The sequence below is a fragment of the Protopterus annectens genome, chromosome 17.part0 (assembly GCF_019279795.1).
Source record: "Protopterus annectens isolate FY-2018-M chromosome 17.part0, PAN1.0, whole genome shotgun sequence".
Classification (NCBI taxonomy): Eukaryota; Metazoa; Chordata; order Ceratodontiformes; family Protopteridae; genus Protopterus; species Protopterus annectens.
Genome location: NC_056751.1, coordinates 61,537,673 through 61,551,458, shown reverse-complemented (window position 1 = coordinate 61,551,458; position 13,786 = coordinate 61,537,673). Strand labels below are relative to the sequence as shown.

Genomic DNA, 13,786 nt, shown 5'->3' with positions numbered 1-13,786 from the left:
AATACCCCTCCCTGTAAAAAATATACTTATTTGTAGCTTAAACCCTGAAGTGTCATCAAACAAAGGCTTCACTAAAACATGTCACATGACATAAGATAGTATTTCTCTTCCAAGATGTGGAATGTCCATCAAGATGTTCAAAACAGGCTCAAACAACACAGGCAGGTGGTGAGCCTCCATGACATTTTTACTGTGACAGCCAACTGCTGTCACGATGACCAAATTACATGCATACCTAATAAGAATAATTCTTGCCACGTCTTAAATAGCACCACAAGCTAGGGCTGATGTCTGCTTTCCAATTCCTTTATCTTCCAACAGTACTCTGGTATAGGTGTGAAGCTTGCAAGGGATCCCCATTTAATCTCGTTATCAGGTACTGTCAACCATCACAATCTTTAAATTACTGAGGAAGGCCAAGAGTCTCTTCTTTCAATATATTCAGGTGACATGGCTGAAACAATGACACTTATAGCAGCACTTCAAATCCTGCTCCTCTCTCAAGAAAAAAAAAACAATGTTAGTGCAGCTACACAAACATTTCAAATTGGCATAACTGCTTCACTTACTGAATGTGGATATCTTTCCCATAACAAATGATATAACTGATAGCCAAATAATTAAGTGAAAGAAAAGAACAGTCAGGCTCAGATGCCAGGCATAAGTTTGCTGCATGGTGTCATAACACAAACTGGAAGCTTCAGAAAAAGAGAGCTGTAATGATAGAGGAATGAAGAACATGCATATCACAGACACACATGGGAGAGCTCCCAATACAAGAATTCATTTTTATTTATGTGTTTGCTGACAAGGTTAGTTTTACTGTGTCAGTGGGTTCTTTCAAGGGAGACCTGTGGTGGTATTCATACCGACCAGGGGGAATTTTGCAAGGACACCAACTAAGTGCCCTGGAATCTTTCATATTCACCTGAACTACAACCAACTATGTTTAATGTCTTACCCAAAGGACAGCACACTCAGGAGTGCAGTAAACCCCTCCCCATACTGCACTGCACTGTCAGTACTGGAAAACTAATTCAAGTACCGGGGATGGGAACAAATCCACATCTTCTGATCTTTCAACATCAAAGGCATACGTGCTAACCACTGAGCTACTCACACTGCTTACTTTTAAGAGAAGATAACTCTTACTGTTTTGAAGGAAAAAAGATGAGGGAATACCAACTTCCATAAATGTTAGAAGCTTTTCTAAAACAGGGAACTCCAGCAAAAGAAAATGTTTTCCTAAGCCTATGAAAGTAACATGTCCGATACTGTCAAAACAATTCACTTAATAAAAAGTACTCTAGGATTCCATTATCTTTAAAATATTCACTATTCAGTAAAAATACCCCAAAATAACTTTCTTTTAATAAAAACAGCTTAAACAGTTACATTTTCTGCAAGTTTACTTTCAATATTATACATTCCAAATGATCACCTAAAGGTTATGCGATATTCAAAAGCTTTATTATAGTCAAAATGCTTTCATGACATCTTGTTTCAGTGCACATCATAACAAAACATATTTTAAAACATTATAAAGAACTTAAGATGCAAGTTAGTAGACACCGTAGTGCAAAGATTACATACAGTACACTACAGATTTTTTTATTGGGGGCAGATAAAAAAAAATGAAAGAGCACACAAAAATAATATATATTATATTGTACATGAAGTGCTTACTAGAAATTCTGCATCATCATGCATGGATAAAACAAATTACTCATTTCAGATACATACCAAGCTTAGCAAGGCAGATAAATACCTTGTAATACTTTCAAAAGCACAACATTAAAAAGAAAAACTGACTGAATGATTACACTACATAAATATACATAATGCTGACAGCCAGGAAAAGTGTAATCATCAGATATTGATAAACTTTGCAATTAGAGTTTATTTTTAATATGCTGAAGGGATAACATTTGCTATACATTATTAAAATCAGTAGTTCTGTGTTAATTTTCATTTTATCTGACTAATAAACTACAAAAAAAAAATACAAAAAAAAGACTAAACAAACAGAACAAACTCAACAGTTCTAAATACAACTAAGTAATGCATGTTGCTGTCAGTTTTCCATTGGCATCTTTTTACATTTACATAAATATATAGTGGATGCTCCTGTTTTCAGGTGACACTGATGTACAGTTAAATTATAAGTTACAGAATTTTTTTCATAAATTGTACTAAAAATAACAAATGTATAAATAAGTGTTGAGGGAAATGTTTTTTCAATTGTTTTTGTGACCTTGTAACTAATTATCTACAACACCATGCTTCTAAAAATCTCTCTTGGTATACTGCTGACCCTTTCACTTACTGCTAGCCAGCAGCCCTAAATCCAACAATGGTTAATAGGCTTCAATAAATGTAACAATATATGGTGCTTGTTTACTGGTAACTGGTTTATTTTATGTTTGTGTTGTCTTTTGCCAAAGATTCAAAAGTTAGAATTAGTCATTTAGTAATTTTCCAATGCATTTAATGAACCAAACAACGGAAGTGCAGTAAGAAACCATTCTATGAGCTGAAAATAAATTTGCACTTTCCTTCAGACAGCAATATCTAGGCTACAGAGAGGAATAATCTGCAGAACTTGACATTATTTGCTGTGACATGAAGGCTAGAATTGGGATTGTGGTGAAAGTGCAACCGAAAAACAAACGTATCATGACACCCCCAAAACACTACAGAGGAAAGCAGTTCTGTATCAAGATGAAGGTTTTACCAAAAAGACCCCTTCTTCCTTTAAACCTAGCAGAAAAAGATAAGTTCTAACATTCTTTGAGACCAGCTGTTCTATGCAATATTATTGCAGTCATTCTTTTTTAACAGATGGCCACAAACGTAGATTTGTCTGGAGTCCATTTTCATTTAGAGTAAGTGTTCCAAGTATTACCACTGCTGCCAGCTGAAATCATCACTGTTACCGAACACCAGAAAAAAACCAAGGATGGTTGCAAAAATGACAGAATTCCCTGTCAATACTAGTGCACATGCACCCCATTTTATCTGAAAAAGAGCAAACAGAACGTCAGAAGTACAGTAAAGACAGACAATGGTAGAACGCAAATGTTTAAAACTGCAAAAGTAACAGAAAACATTTTCCAAATTGCAGCATCAATGTACCACGTTTAATGATATTAGAATAGAAGAAAATTACCAGAACTATGGTAAACCTAGTGAAGATAAACTAAGTTCATCAAAACATGTGACACAGTTATACAGATTTCACAGACATTCCAAGGCCACTAACTTTTATGACCATTCATAACACATTTCCTTTCTCCAGGAGGACAATACCAGTCAATCGCCAGTCCTGGAATAAACTTGTGGCTATCTATCCTGTCATCTAGGTTATGGCGGCATGACAACTCACTGAAACTTCTTCACTGAAAGCACTTTCAGTGACGGTGAAAAATTCACCTTTTTCCTCAATGTTGTGCAACCCCAGAGTAGGTATACTTAAGTTGAGAGGTACAGGAATCCCCCCGCAAAACAATATTTACACAGTGATTTGCTAAAAGTACTTTAAGCTGTAGATTAAACTTTTTCAGAGTATGTTTGAGAGATGTTGTGTCGCTCTATTGATATGCTTCCAGCCTTTGTACCACCAATGCTCACTCTTACTAATTATGTTTATGAAGCTATGGAGTAGCAGAATTGAATGTGGTGGTGTTAGCCGATCTTGCTTTGGTGTGCTAAAAAAAATCAGCTTTCTAAACAGATATAATTATATGGTCCTGAAACAAGTGTTTTATCCTAATATGTCAACCATCTTTATGATTAAAATTCAGAGTGCAGAAAAACGTACTGTCCTTATCTCTCCCATTTAGTTAAGAAATAACTACAAAGTTTAGCAGTTTGGGTCTATATTTTTCAATAATTACTATCACAATTTACAACCCTTACACAAAAGCAACCGTTTATGCAGGTGATCCAGCTCTGTGGTGCACAAATCCTTCAAATGCGAACCTTAAAACTGAAAATGACATCAAACTATTGATTACTTGTCTATGATTTGCTTAGTACTGGCTTCAAATTAATCTTGAAAAAAAGGGCAGCATCATCTGGTACCTCACTACACATTACAACAGTGAACCAGAACTGGGACATAAAAGCATAAACTACCATCAGATACATTTTATTATGGGATACTAAAAGAGGGTGATGAATACAGTATGCAAAGGAGTGCTTATGCTAACCCTCCAACTTGCTTGAAAACTAAATTCATCACAGCTACCCAGAAATTTTAGACTGCCATGAGTAAAGCTGCAATATTCACTCAATGGTACCTATAGATGGAGCATATTATATTAAACTTTAGTGACTGGTTTCCTATCCAACAGACACCAATGCTGCAGTGTACTTTCATTTATAGTCTATCAGATCTAGGCCACTTTTTACTCACTCACACAACTTAAACAGCAAGGACAAAAATCTTCTTCTGTCACCGATTTAACATTTCTCATGTTCACTGTGCTGTAAGCAGTAAAGCAATTGGTATTTGTGGTTTCTCCATTTTAAATTCACCATCTGTCACAATCGGATCTCTACTCCTGTTCTGAAAAATCATTACAACTCTGAACACAAGGAAAATGATTTGCTTTGATGATTAAAAAATACTTTCATTTGAAGATAGTGAATATGACACCAATGTACTGAATTATCAGTTAAAATGCTACACTAGAGGTGAACATCTCAGATTCTGAAATATGGCCTGCTGGAGCTTTTAGAACCCTTTATATGGAGCTAAAAGCTGCTAACGCTGGGCACAGTGCTTTAGCAAATACTGAATACACTGCTGTTATAGTTACACATGAAAGGTTTGTGCAATTTAAAAGCTTAGACATGCTGTATTGCAAAACCTGTGTTGGACTAGTATAAAAAGGAATCAGGATTACATCTGTGTTACACTGCTTCTGGAAATGCGAAAGCACAACACCAATTACTATTTTTTTGAATTACTGCAAGTCAGGCTACAAAATGTTTTCTTGTCTTTTAAACTGTTCATGACATACTCCAAGACAATCTGGCACTGAATTTACTTAATGTACTTCCACACCTTGCAGATATATGCAATGTATTTCATTAATTCTGTATCCAGTCCATAAATGAATAGACACCTTTTTCTCCACTACACTTTATTTATTTAATAAGCAAGTAACATCCAACAGGGTGGGCAGTCCTTGGCAACAGAAAAATGCCCCGGGGCACTGTAATGCAAAGGCAACCTAGGCAGTTGCCTAGGGCCCACTGGCTTAGGGGGAGCCCATCATTGGCTTGGGGTGCCAACTGCCAGGGGGGCTGCCACAAAACTTACATTTCTTCTTTAAGAATGCACACAGAGTACATTCGTAGCAGCATCTGTGTTTGTGTATCTACATTTAAACAATTACATACAGTTGATGTTCTGTTCATCCATAGTAGCATTTGTGTGCGCAGTTATGGGGAGTTGCCATTCTGTTGGGAAGAGAAGAGTGAGTGGAGTATTTCTAAGGAAAATTCCAAGCAGTGACCAGGTTAGGAATGGGTGGGTGGGGGCATTTGCATATGTGTATAGGTGCTCCAGTTAGGGATGGCAGGTTGGCTTACTTATTCAGGCTCAAATCCTGTACCTTGACTACAGGATACTAGAATTTTCTATAACTACCACCAAAAATTGGTTACATGATATATAGCAACACATGAAATATAATGTTTGTTAATGTTAATTTGTTAACACAGTTTGATTATTTTTGTATAATAGTAAATTTACCTATGTCACAAGTGATGATTCAATAAAGGTATTTAAAAAAAATATCAGCAAGTGTATGTCTAAAGAATATTGACTTTCTGTGCATTTTCGAAGAATGTTGATTTTCTGTGCAATTTCAGGGACTGTCGAGTTCCAGTGCATTTTTAAAGAATGTTGAGTTTCTGTGCAATTTTAAGGAATGTTGAGTTTCACAGTAAGAAAAGTTTACTGTTGCTGATAAGTCTGTTTTTCATGTGTAACCGCTCTGTTTAGCAAATGGCCATCATCAGTCTTTGTGTTTCCAAATTTGAATGCAGTGTTAGTAGCACAACAGGTAGCATGGTGCATAAGGCTGTGCATTCTACTTCATCATATATGTGAAATGCTGTTACTGCAATGCCCTTTATGGGGGGGATGAGGTGCTGCACCACTGAGTGTGCCCTTCTGTGGATGACATGTGTAGTAACTATGAACCTGTTGTTGGTTTGACAGCCATTCCCTATTGCAATATTACCAGCTTATCATTTTTTAATGTAACACAGGCAACTTATTCTTCAAGAGTAGCAGGCACTGAATTTGTACATGAAGCACTAAAACCTTTTCATAGTTACAGATCTCTTTAATGTGGAATTATTCAGATGACTTTTACTTCTGCAGAGACTGTGTGTATTGACAGAGACTATGTGTATTGACAGATACTGGTGGATTGTAATGACAGAATTTTGAATGGCCTTCTGAGGTTGAAATGTTCTGTAATGGGAAGTTTTGTCATTATTGGTTCATATGTTTTGTTTCATTGCTTACTGGAAAACTGTTCAAACCTACAAATTTAAAACACACTCTACCAAGTGGTGCTGTATAATACAAGGAGTAAAATTTAATACAATCAGGATGGTGCATCAAAAAGACATGCATGTATACTTGGTCCTAAAATGTGTGTAAGAGAAAGTACAGTTGTGTACACTTACCATAAATGTAGATGTTCAAGTGTATTCACTGTTTCAATCATTACATTTGGGTTATCCCTGCCAGGGTAGCCCTCGGCCGGCCAAATACCAGAGGCTTAGCATATCTATAACGGTTGCTGCCGCTTGAGGACTGTCATCAGTAGTATACAGGAAGGCAGCTGACGCCATTACATCAGTTTTACTTGCCCTAACCTGTCAGGAGCCCCCAAAGTAGGAGCCCAGGTTCTGGTGGAAGAACCCCACCAGTGGAAAATAAATACCAATATGTCACTTGCAAGGAAAGAAAGAGAATAAAGGGGGATGGGGGGAGGGAAACCAAGACTGCAACAGTGAATATACTCAAACATCTACATTTATGGTAAGTATACACAACTGTACTATGTTTTTTGTGTTTCACTATTGCAGTCATCACATTTGGGTAGATTCCCAAAGCTGAGGAAATGGGTGGAGGCAGTCAAGGAAACTAGGGACTGGCTAGGATGCCCTGCAAGACTGCAGAGGCAAATCCTGCCCTGGATTTGGAGAACAGGCAAAGGTTGTAATGCTTGGTATAAGTGTGAACAGATGTCTAGGCGGCAGCCTCAAGGATGTCCCTGGTGGGGACTCCTCTAAGGAAAGCTGTAGAGGTGGAGGCTGCTCTGGTGGAGTGTGTCCTGACCCCTTGGGGGGGGGGAGGCTTTCCATGCTGTTTGTAGCAGAAATGGATGCAGTGTGCTATCCATTTGGAAATGGTTTGCTTGGAGATGACTTTGCCTTCTGCCCCTGTAGCAAAGCTAACCAACAACTGATCAGACTTTCTGAAGGATTTAGTCCTGTCCAGATAGAATCTGAGCTGTATGTGCACATCTAGAGAGTGAATAATCCTTTCCCCCTTGTTCTGGGGATTAGGAAAGGTGGGCAGATGAATGGATTGGTTGAGAGCCACATTAGACACCACCTTGGGCATGAAAGATGGGTTAGTTCTGTGGGATACCCTGTCTGCATGGAAGATGATGAAGGGTTCCACAGCCATAAGTTCTTGCAGCTCAGAGACTCTTCTGGCTGAAGTGATGGCCAGAAGGAAAGCTGTCTTTCAGCAGAGAAATTTTAGCTCTGCAGAATAAGCTGGTTTGAAAGGGGGCAGGGTGAGCTTTTCCAAAACAAAGTTAAGGTCCCAAGCTGGCGTTGGTGCCCTTCTGGGGGGGGCCTCAAGTTGTTAGCCCCTCTGAGGAACTGTTTGATCAAAGGGTGTGAGAAAATGGGCTGCTGAGTGGGAAAATTAGCAGAAAAAGCAGAGGCATGATTTTTTATACAGGAGAAGGAGAGACCACTGTGTAGAAGGTCAGCTAAGTAATCCAGGATGGGAAGGATAGAGGGCTGTGCCGTATTGGCTCCCTTAGCCTGGATACAGGTGTAGAACCTTTTCCATTTATCTGCATAAGACATTTTGGTGCTAGGACATCTGGCCTCATAGATAACATCCATAACCTGTTTATTTAGAATGGCAGATTGGTTTGGGGTTAGGGAATAAGCTATGCTGTCAAACTGAGTGTCTGCAATTTCAGTTGCATGAATTCCCCTTCCCTCTGGGTCACGAGGTTTGGAATCCGAGAAAGATGCCATGGAGGCAGCGGGGACAGACTGAGCAGCAAGGGGTACCAGTGTTGCCTGGGCCAGTCTGGAGCTATAAGAATGGTCCTTGTTTTTTTTCTATCATTGTGAGCAGTACCCTGGGGATGAGAGGTAGGGGAGGAAAGGTATAGACTGATAGAATGACCCAGGGGAAGGACAGGGCATCACTTTCCAAGACATGCAATGATTCTCCCTGGTGTATAATTTTCTGAGCTGATGTCGACCTTCAGGGTTCCCCATTTCCGAGTTATTAGGGTGAAGGTACTTCTGTTGAGTTGCCACTCATGTGGGTCCAGAAGGTTTCTGCTTAATTGGTCTGTCAAAGAGTTGAGACAGCCTGGTAGGAATTGTGCTAACAGGTGTAGTTGCATGGAAGAGGCTGTGAGCCAAAGGGTCATGGCCAGCCTGCATAGTGGGTAGGAGCGAGTCCCTCCCTGCTTGTTGATGAACCACATCACAGTGGTGTTGTCTGTTTTGATCAGCAGAATCCCTGGAGAGAGAAGGGGTTTGAAAGCTATGAAGGCTCACTGCACAGCCATCATCTTTTTTTGATTGATGTGCAGAGGGATTTCCTGAGGGCTCCATTGGCCCTGTATGCACCTGCTGTCCAGGTGTGCATCCCAAGCGTAGTCTGATGTGTCTGTGGTGAGGGTTTGGGCGGCGGGGGGGTGGGGAGAAGGGCAGTCCCTTGCTGTGGGAACATGCGGTTGCCCACCAAAGAAATTCCTTTCTGAGGCAAGGAATTATAGGTAGAAGAGTTTCCAAGTCTTGAGAGTGTTGACACCAAAGGCTCTTTAGGTACCACTGAAGTTTCCTCATGTGCAGTACGGCACATGGAATGAGTAGTATGCAAGATGCCATGAACCCCAGACCTTGCAGGATTTTCCTTGCAGATAGCTGGGGCCTGGTGGCTAGTTGAGAGAAGTAGGTTGTCAGGAAAATTTGCTTCGCTGGTGTAAGGAATGCCATCTGGGATGCTGTGTCCAGACTTGCTACCAGGAAGATTATCATTTGGGTGGGCACTTGTTTGGATTTCTTTTCATTGATTGTGTATCCTAGGGAGATTAGTAGTGTCTTTGCAAAGGCCAGGTGTTTGAGCAGCTTTTCCTGGCTATCAGCCTGAATAAGGCAGTCTTCTAAGTATGAGTACACTTGAATATTTATTTGTCTGCAAAAGGCAATGGCTGGAGCCAGACATTCTGTAAAAACTCTGGGAGCAGTGGATAAGCCAAAGGGAAGCGCAAAGAACTGAAAGTGTTGAGATCCTGCCCTGAAGCGGAGATATTTCCTGCATGATTTCCTGATAGGATTGTGGAGGTAGGCCTCTCCTAGATCTAGGGTGGCTAGCCAAGCGTCCTTGGACAGCATGGGTAGCAGCTGCTGGAGGATGAGCATTTTGAATTTTGGGATCACCAGGAAGGTGTTTAGAACTGATAGATTGAGGATGGGGTGCCAGGTGCCCTCTTTTCTGGGTACCACAAAAAGTCTGGAGTAGAAGCCTTGGCCTATCTGTTCTGCAGGAACATGCTCTACTGCTCTCCCAGAGAGAAGGGAAATGATTTGCTTTTGCGCCTCTGCCCACAGATTTGGTGGTAGATCTGGGAACCCTTTTGGGGTTGGAAGGGTATGGAAAGAAAATTTGTATCTCTGAGACACAATGTTGAGAACCCATTGGTCCTTGGTTAGGTTGGCTCAGGTGAATGAGTGAAATGAGAGTTTTCCTCCTAGGGGTAAGTGAAGGTGGGCAGAGGGAGGAGGTGAGTCATTGTGAGTTTTTACCATAAGGGGGTGGCTAGAACTCCCGAGTTTTGAAGTGGAGGTAGTCAACTGCTTAGATCTCTGCATTCCTTGGGGCTGCTGTCTGGGGGTCTGTTTCCATGGGGCCTAGGCTGGGCTGGTTTACTCGGGGCAGGAAAGGACAGGTGCTTGGAAGGACTATGTGCATAGATTTTGCTTTTTCTTCCATCTTTTTTAAGACCTCTTCTGCCTTAGTGCCAAATAAGTTATCTTTGTGGAAGGGGGCATCCAATAATTTAGATTTGACATGGTCTGGCAGGGGTTGTTCCTTAAGCCATACATGTCTTCTAATGACAGATTCTGTGATTGCTGCCCTGCAAGAAGTTTCTACTGTGTCAAAACCACAGTGCAAAGTGTGTTTAGTTACTTGGCTTGCAGAATGCATTGTCTTGTATATTTTTAGATTCTGCCCTAGCAGGAAGGGAAGACATTTTTGTTTAAGGAGTTCCAGGGTATGTTGCTGAAATTTCAGCATATGGAACTGACAATTTAATGCCCTGATAGCAAAAGTAGCTGAGGTGTATAATTTTTTACCCCATTTGTCCAATGCTCGGGAATCCCTGTCTGAGGGTGTGGGATTCTTAGCAGAGGTTGCTTTAATCCCTTTTGGCCCTTGAGAAACGACCTCAGGGTCAGCTGTTGGATTTTAAAAAGATATTTGTGTGAGTCAGAAACTCTATAGTACCTGTCTGGTTTTCTGGGAGCAGGAAGTAGGGTGTCAGGAGTCAAGCTGGATTCAAGGAAAACATCATCCACAACATCCAGGACTGGGGGGATGGCCAAGGGTCTGTGTTGCGGAAGATCTAAGAATTCTCCGAGTCTCTTTTTAGAGTGAGGGTAGTCCTGACTCTCCCATTGGCAATGCTCCCTTAAAGTATGCAGGGTTTCCCCAAAGGAAAAATCCTCTGGGGGAGAGGCTGAAGGAATGGAGTCCTCTGCATGAGAATCTTCATAAGTGGAGAGGGGTTGCATGTCTTCATAGTCAGATGCATCAGATTCATCTGACTCTTGTTCAGACAAAACTACAGGGGACAGATCTCTTTTCCTTTTTGAGGGGGTAGCTTGGCTTCCCCTGATTAGCATGATAAGGTCTTCCGCCATTTTAAGCATTTGAGACTGAGGCAAGGTAGCAGGCTCCAGAGAGTGGGTTATTGGTTTCTTGGGTGTGGTTCGAACCCTGGGCGTAAGAAACTCTGTCGTTTTTGAAAGAATGGTAATCGCGAAAGAAGACATTGGTTTGTGTTGAGATTTGTTAGTGCGAAGGACTTCCTCAGAAGCTGGTGCCTGATCAGTGGCTCCAGACCCATCCAAGGTAGAGATGACCACAGGATCCTTCGTCGAAGAGTTTTGCGGCATACCGGACTCCGAAAGGGTCTCGGTAGCGGCCTGCAAATCAACAGAAGCGGGCATCAGGGGCTGCAAAAGCGCCTCGTTGAGTACCGGAGGACTGACGACTAGCTTAACGGAAGCGTCTTCAGTAGATTTGGACCTGTGCGGTCTGTCTCTGTCTTTATCTTTACGATTTTTCGGAAGATCTGCTGTCGGATGGCTTACTGAAGCCATATCGGAATATGAAGACTGTAAACAAAAATATCTGGCTACAATAAGGGCCAGACGATGGATAGTTCTGGCGCTGAAAAAAGCACAGAAGCAACAACAGGGGACGTCGTGGTCTGGGCCTAAACAAGTGACTCAGTAAGAGTGGAAGTCTTGGTGTGGTATTTGCTTTCCTCAGGCGAGACAATTGTTAACTTTTTCTAACATCAGTTAGTGCAAGAAAAAAGGATCCCCAACGGGTTACTTAGCTTTAGAAGACTTCAACTTCAATTCGGATATGAAAACTCAGGTAGCGGCCGACCGACACTGCTTCTGCTTTGGGCTCCATGGCAAGAAAGACTGGTGTAATGGCGTCGGCTGCCTTACTTTATACTACTGATGACCTGATGTCAGTCCTCAAGCGACAGCAACTGACGCAGAAATACTAAGCCTCTGGTATTCGGGCCAGTCGAGGGCTACCCTGGCAGGGATAACCCAAATGTGATGACTGCAACAGTGAAACACGAAGAACATCTATAGTTTGAAAACAGGCCAAAGGTAAATTTAATCCACTACTGGACAGATGCATCTGCTCTGAGTGTGGGTTTCAATGCTGTTTTAAAGAGTATCAGTTTCAAGGGCATTGAAGCTTACTGCTCATGCCAAGTCTGTTTTCGTTGTTTAGACTGTATTATTTGTTCGCCAAATGGCTATCAGTGTTTGTGCTATAAATGTGAAATAAAAGTTTTAAATATCTTTAATCATTCTAGAAAAAGAAAGCAGTACGCTCACTGACAGGTTTGAGCAATGTTTATAGTAAATGGGAAGAAATAATTAAGTAATGGGACACTGGAATGGCTGGGGGGTGGGATGGGGGTAGGTTGATCCATTACCCTGCCTAGGGCCCCATTTGACCATGATCCAGCTTTGGTAATGCATGGTTTTAGTAAAAAGCCTCCCTGCCTCTGAAAAGTCTGGTATTGAAAATAGGCTACCTTCAGCATCAACCTTTTTGTATTCTGAAATTTCCTCAGCTGGTAATGTGATTTAACTTAAAATTACCAAAACAGCAGCTGTTAAAAGAAATAGAAAAGGCGAATGATTCAGTGATCAGATTAGACTCCCCTTTTAGATGACTTTAGTAACGGAGTTACAAGTAGTATATATAGGTTCATAGGTTTATACTAGGCTATCTACCCTAGGGCATTTATAAGCCTAGCCAAAAATGTGTTTGGCTCTCTTCACCCTTATAATTTAACTTCTAGAGCCTCTGTCCAGTAGTGCCACTGGAGTGATCCCAGGTGCAAACATACGGTTTTCCATCCACTCATCAAGATTTCTCTTGAAGAGGGCCAGCGAGGGGCTTTGTCTTACGTGAATTGGGATTTTATTCCAGAGTGTGGGAAGCCTTTGGGATATGAATCTATCCCTCCAGCATATCCTACTTATTGCTGTGCTGAGGTTCAAGTCCGAGGAGCATGTGGCTCTAATGGATTTGTTTTTTTTTAAGGTGGAGCATGTCCATTAATTCTGGGTTGGACATGGCCTTGTAAGTCAGGCAAAGGTTGCCTCTGAGCAGGCGGTAAGCAACTGAGTAGAGCTGTAGTTTCTTTGGTCTAATTGCATAGGGCAACTGTTTGAGGCCCATGATCCTTTTGGCAAGGAACTTTTGGGGTCTCTCAAGCTACTGCAGGTGCCGGGTAAGGTACATCCCAAATGGGGCATTGTACTCAATTATGGGTCTGATGAGTGATGAGTATAGGGGCACAATGACCTCTCTAGATCTAGACGAGAACCCTTTAGTTATAAGATGGGCAATATAGAAGGATTTTCTGACTATTTTGGCAATGTGATTGTCAAAGGAGAGGTTACTATCAACCTGGGTCCCCAGATCCCCAATTACTACTTCTGTACTTAGTGGGTTATCTCCTATGTGGTAATTAGTGGGCACCTTGTTTTTCCCAAAGGGGATGACTATGAATTTTTTGGCGTTAAGGTTGAGGCCATGGCTCTGACACCAGGCATCTGTCTCCGTAAGACCCTTTCGGAGAATGCTTGTGTCGGCCTGGGAGTCTATTATGGCTCCTAGTTTGCAATCATCAGCGAACTTGGTAAGCCAGAGTCCTTTTGT

General features: G+C 41.3%; 1 protein-coding gene across 3 annotated transcripts in view; it reads right to left on the bottom strand.

The window, feature by feature from the left end:
* Positions 1-1,451: 1,451 nt before the first annotated feature.
* Positions 1,452-13,786, bottom strand: part of LEPROTL1 (leptin receptor overlapping transcript like 1) — a 202,085-nt gene continuing 189,750 nt past the window's right edge. For all 3 annotated transcript variants that reach the window (XM_044059610.1, XM_044059608.1, XM_044059609.1), the window contains exon 4: positions 1,452-3,018. In XM_044059610.1, the coding sequence (XP_043915545.1) occupies positions 2,902-3,018 (117 nt within the window). In that variant the 3' untranslated portion in view covers positions 1,452-2,901. The remainder of the gene's footprint in view (positions 3,019-13,786) is intronic.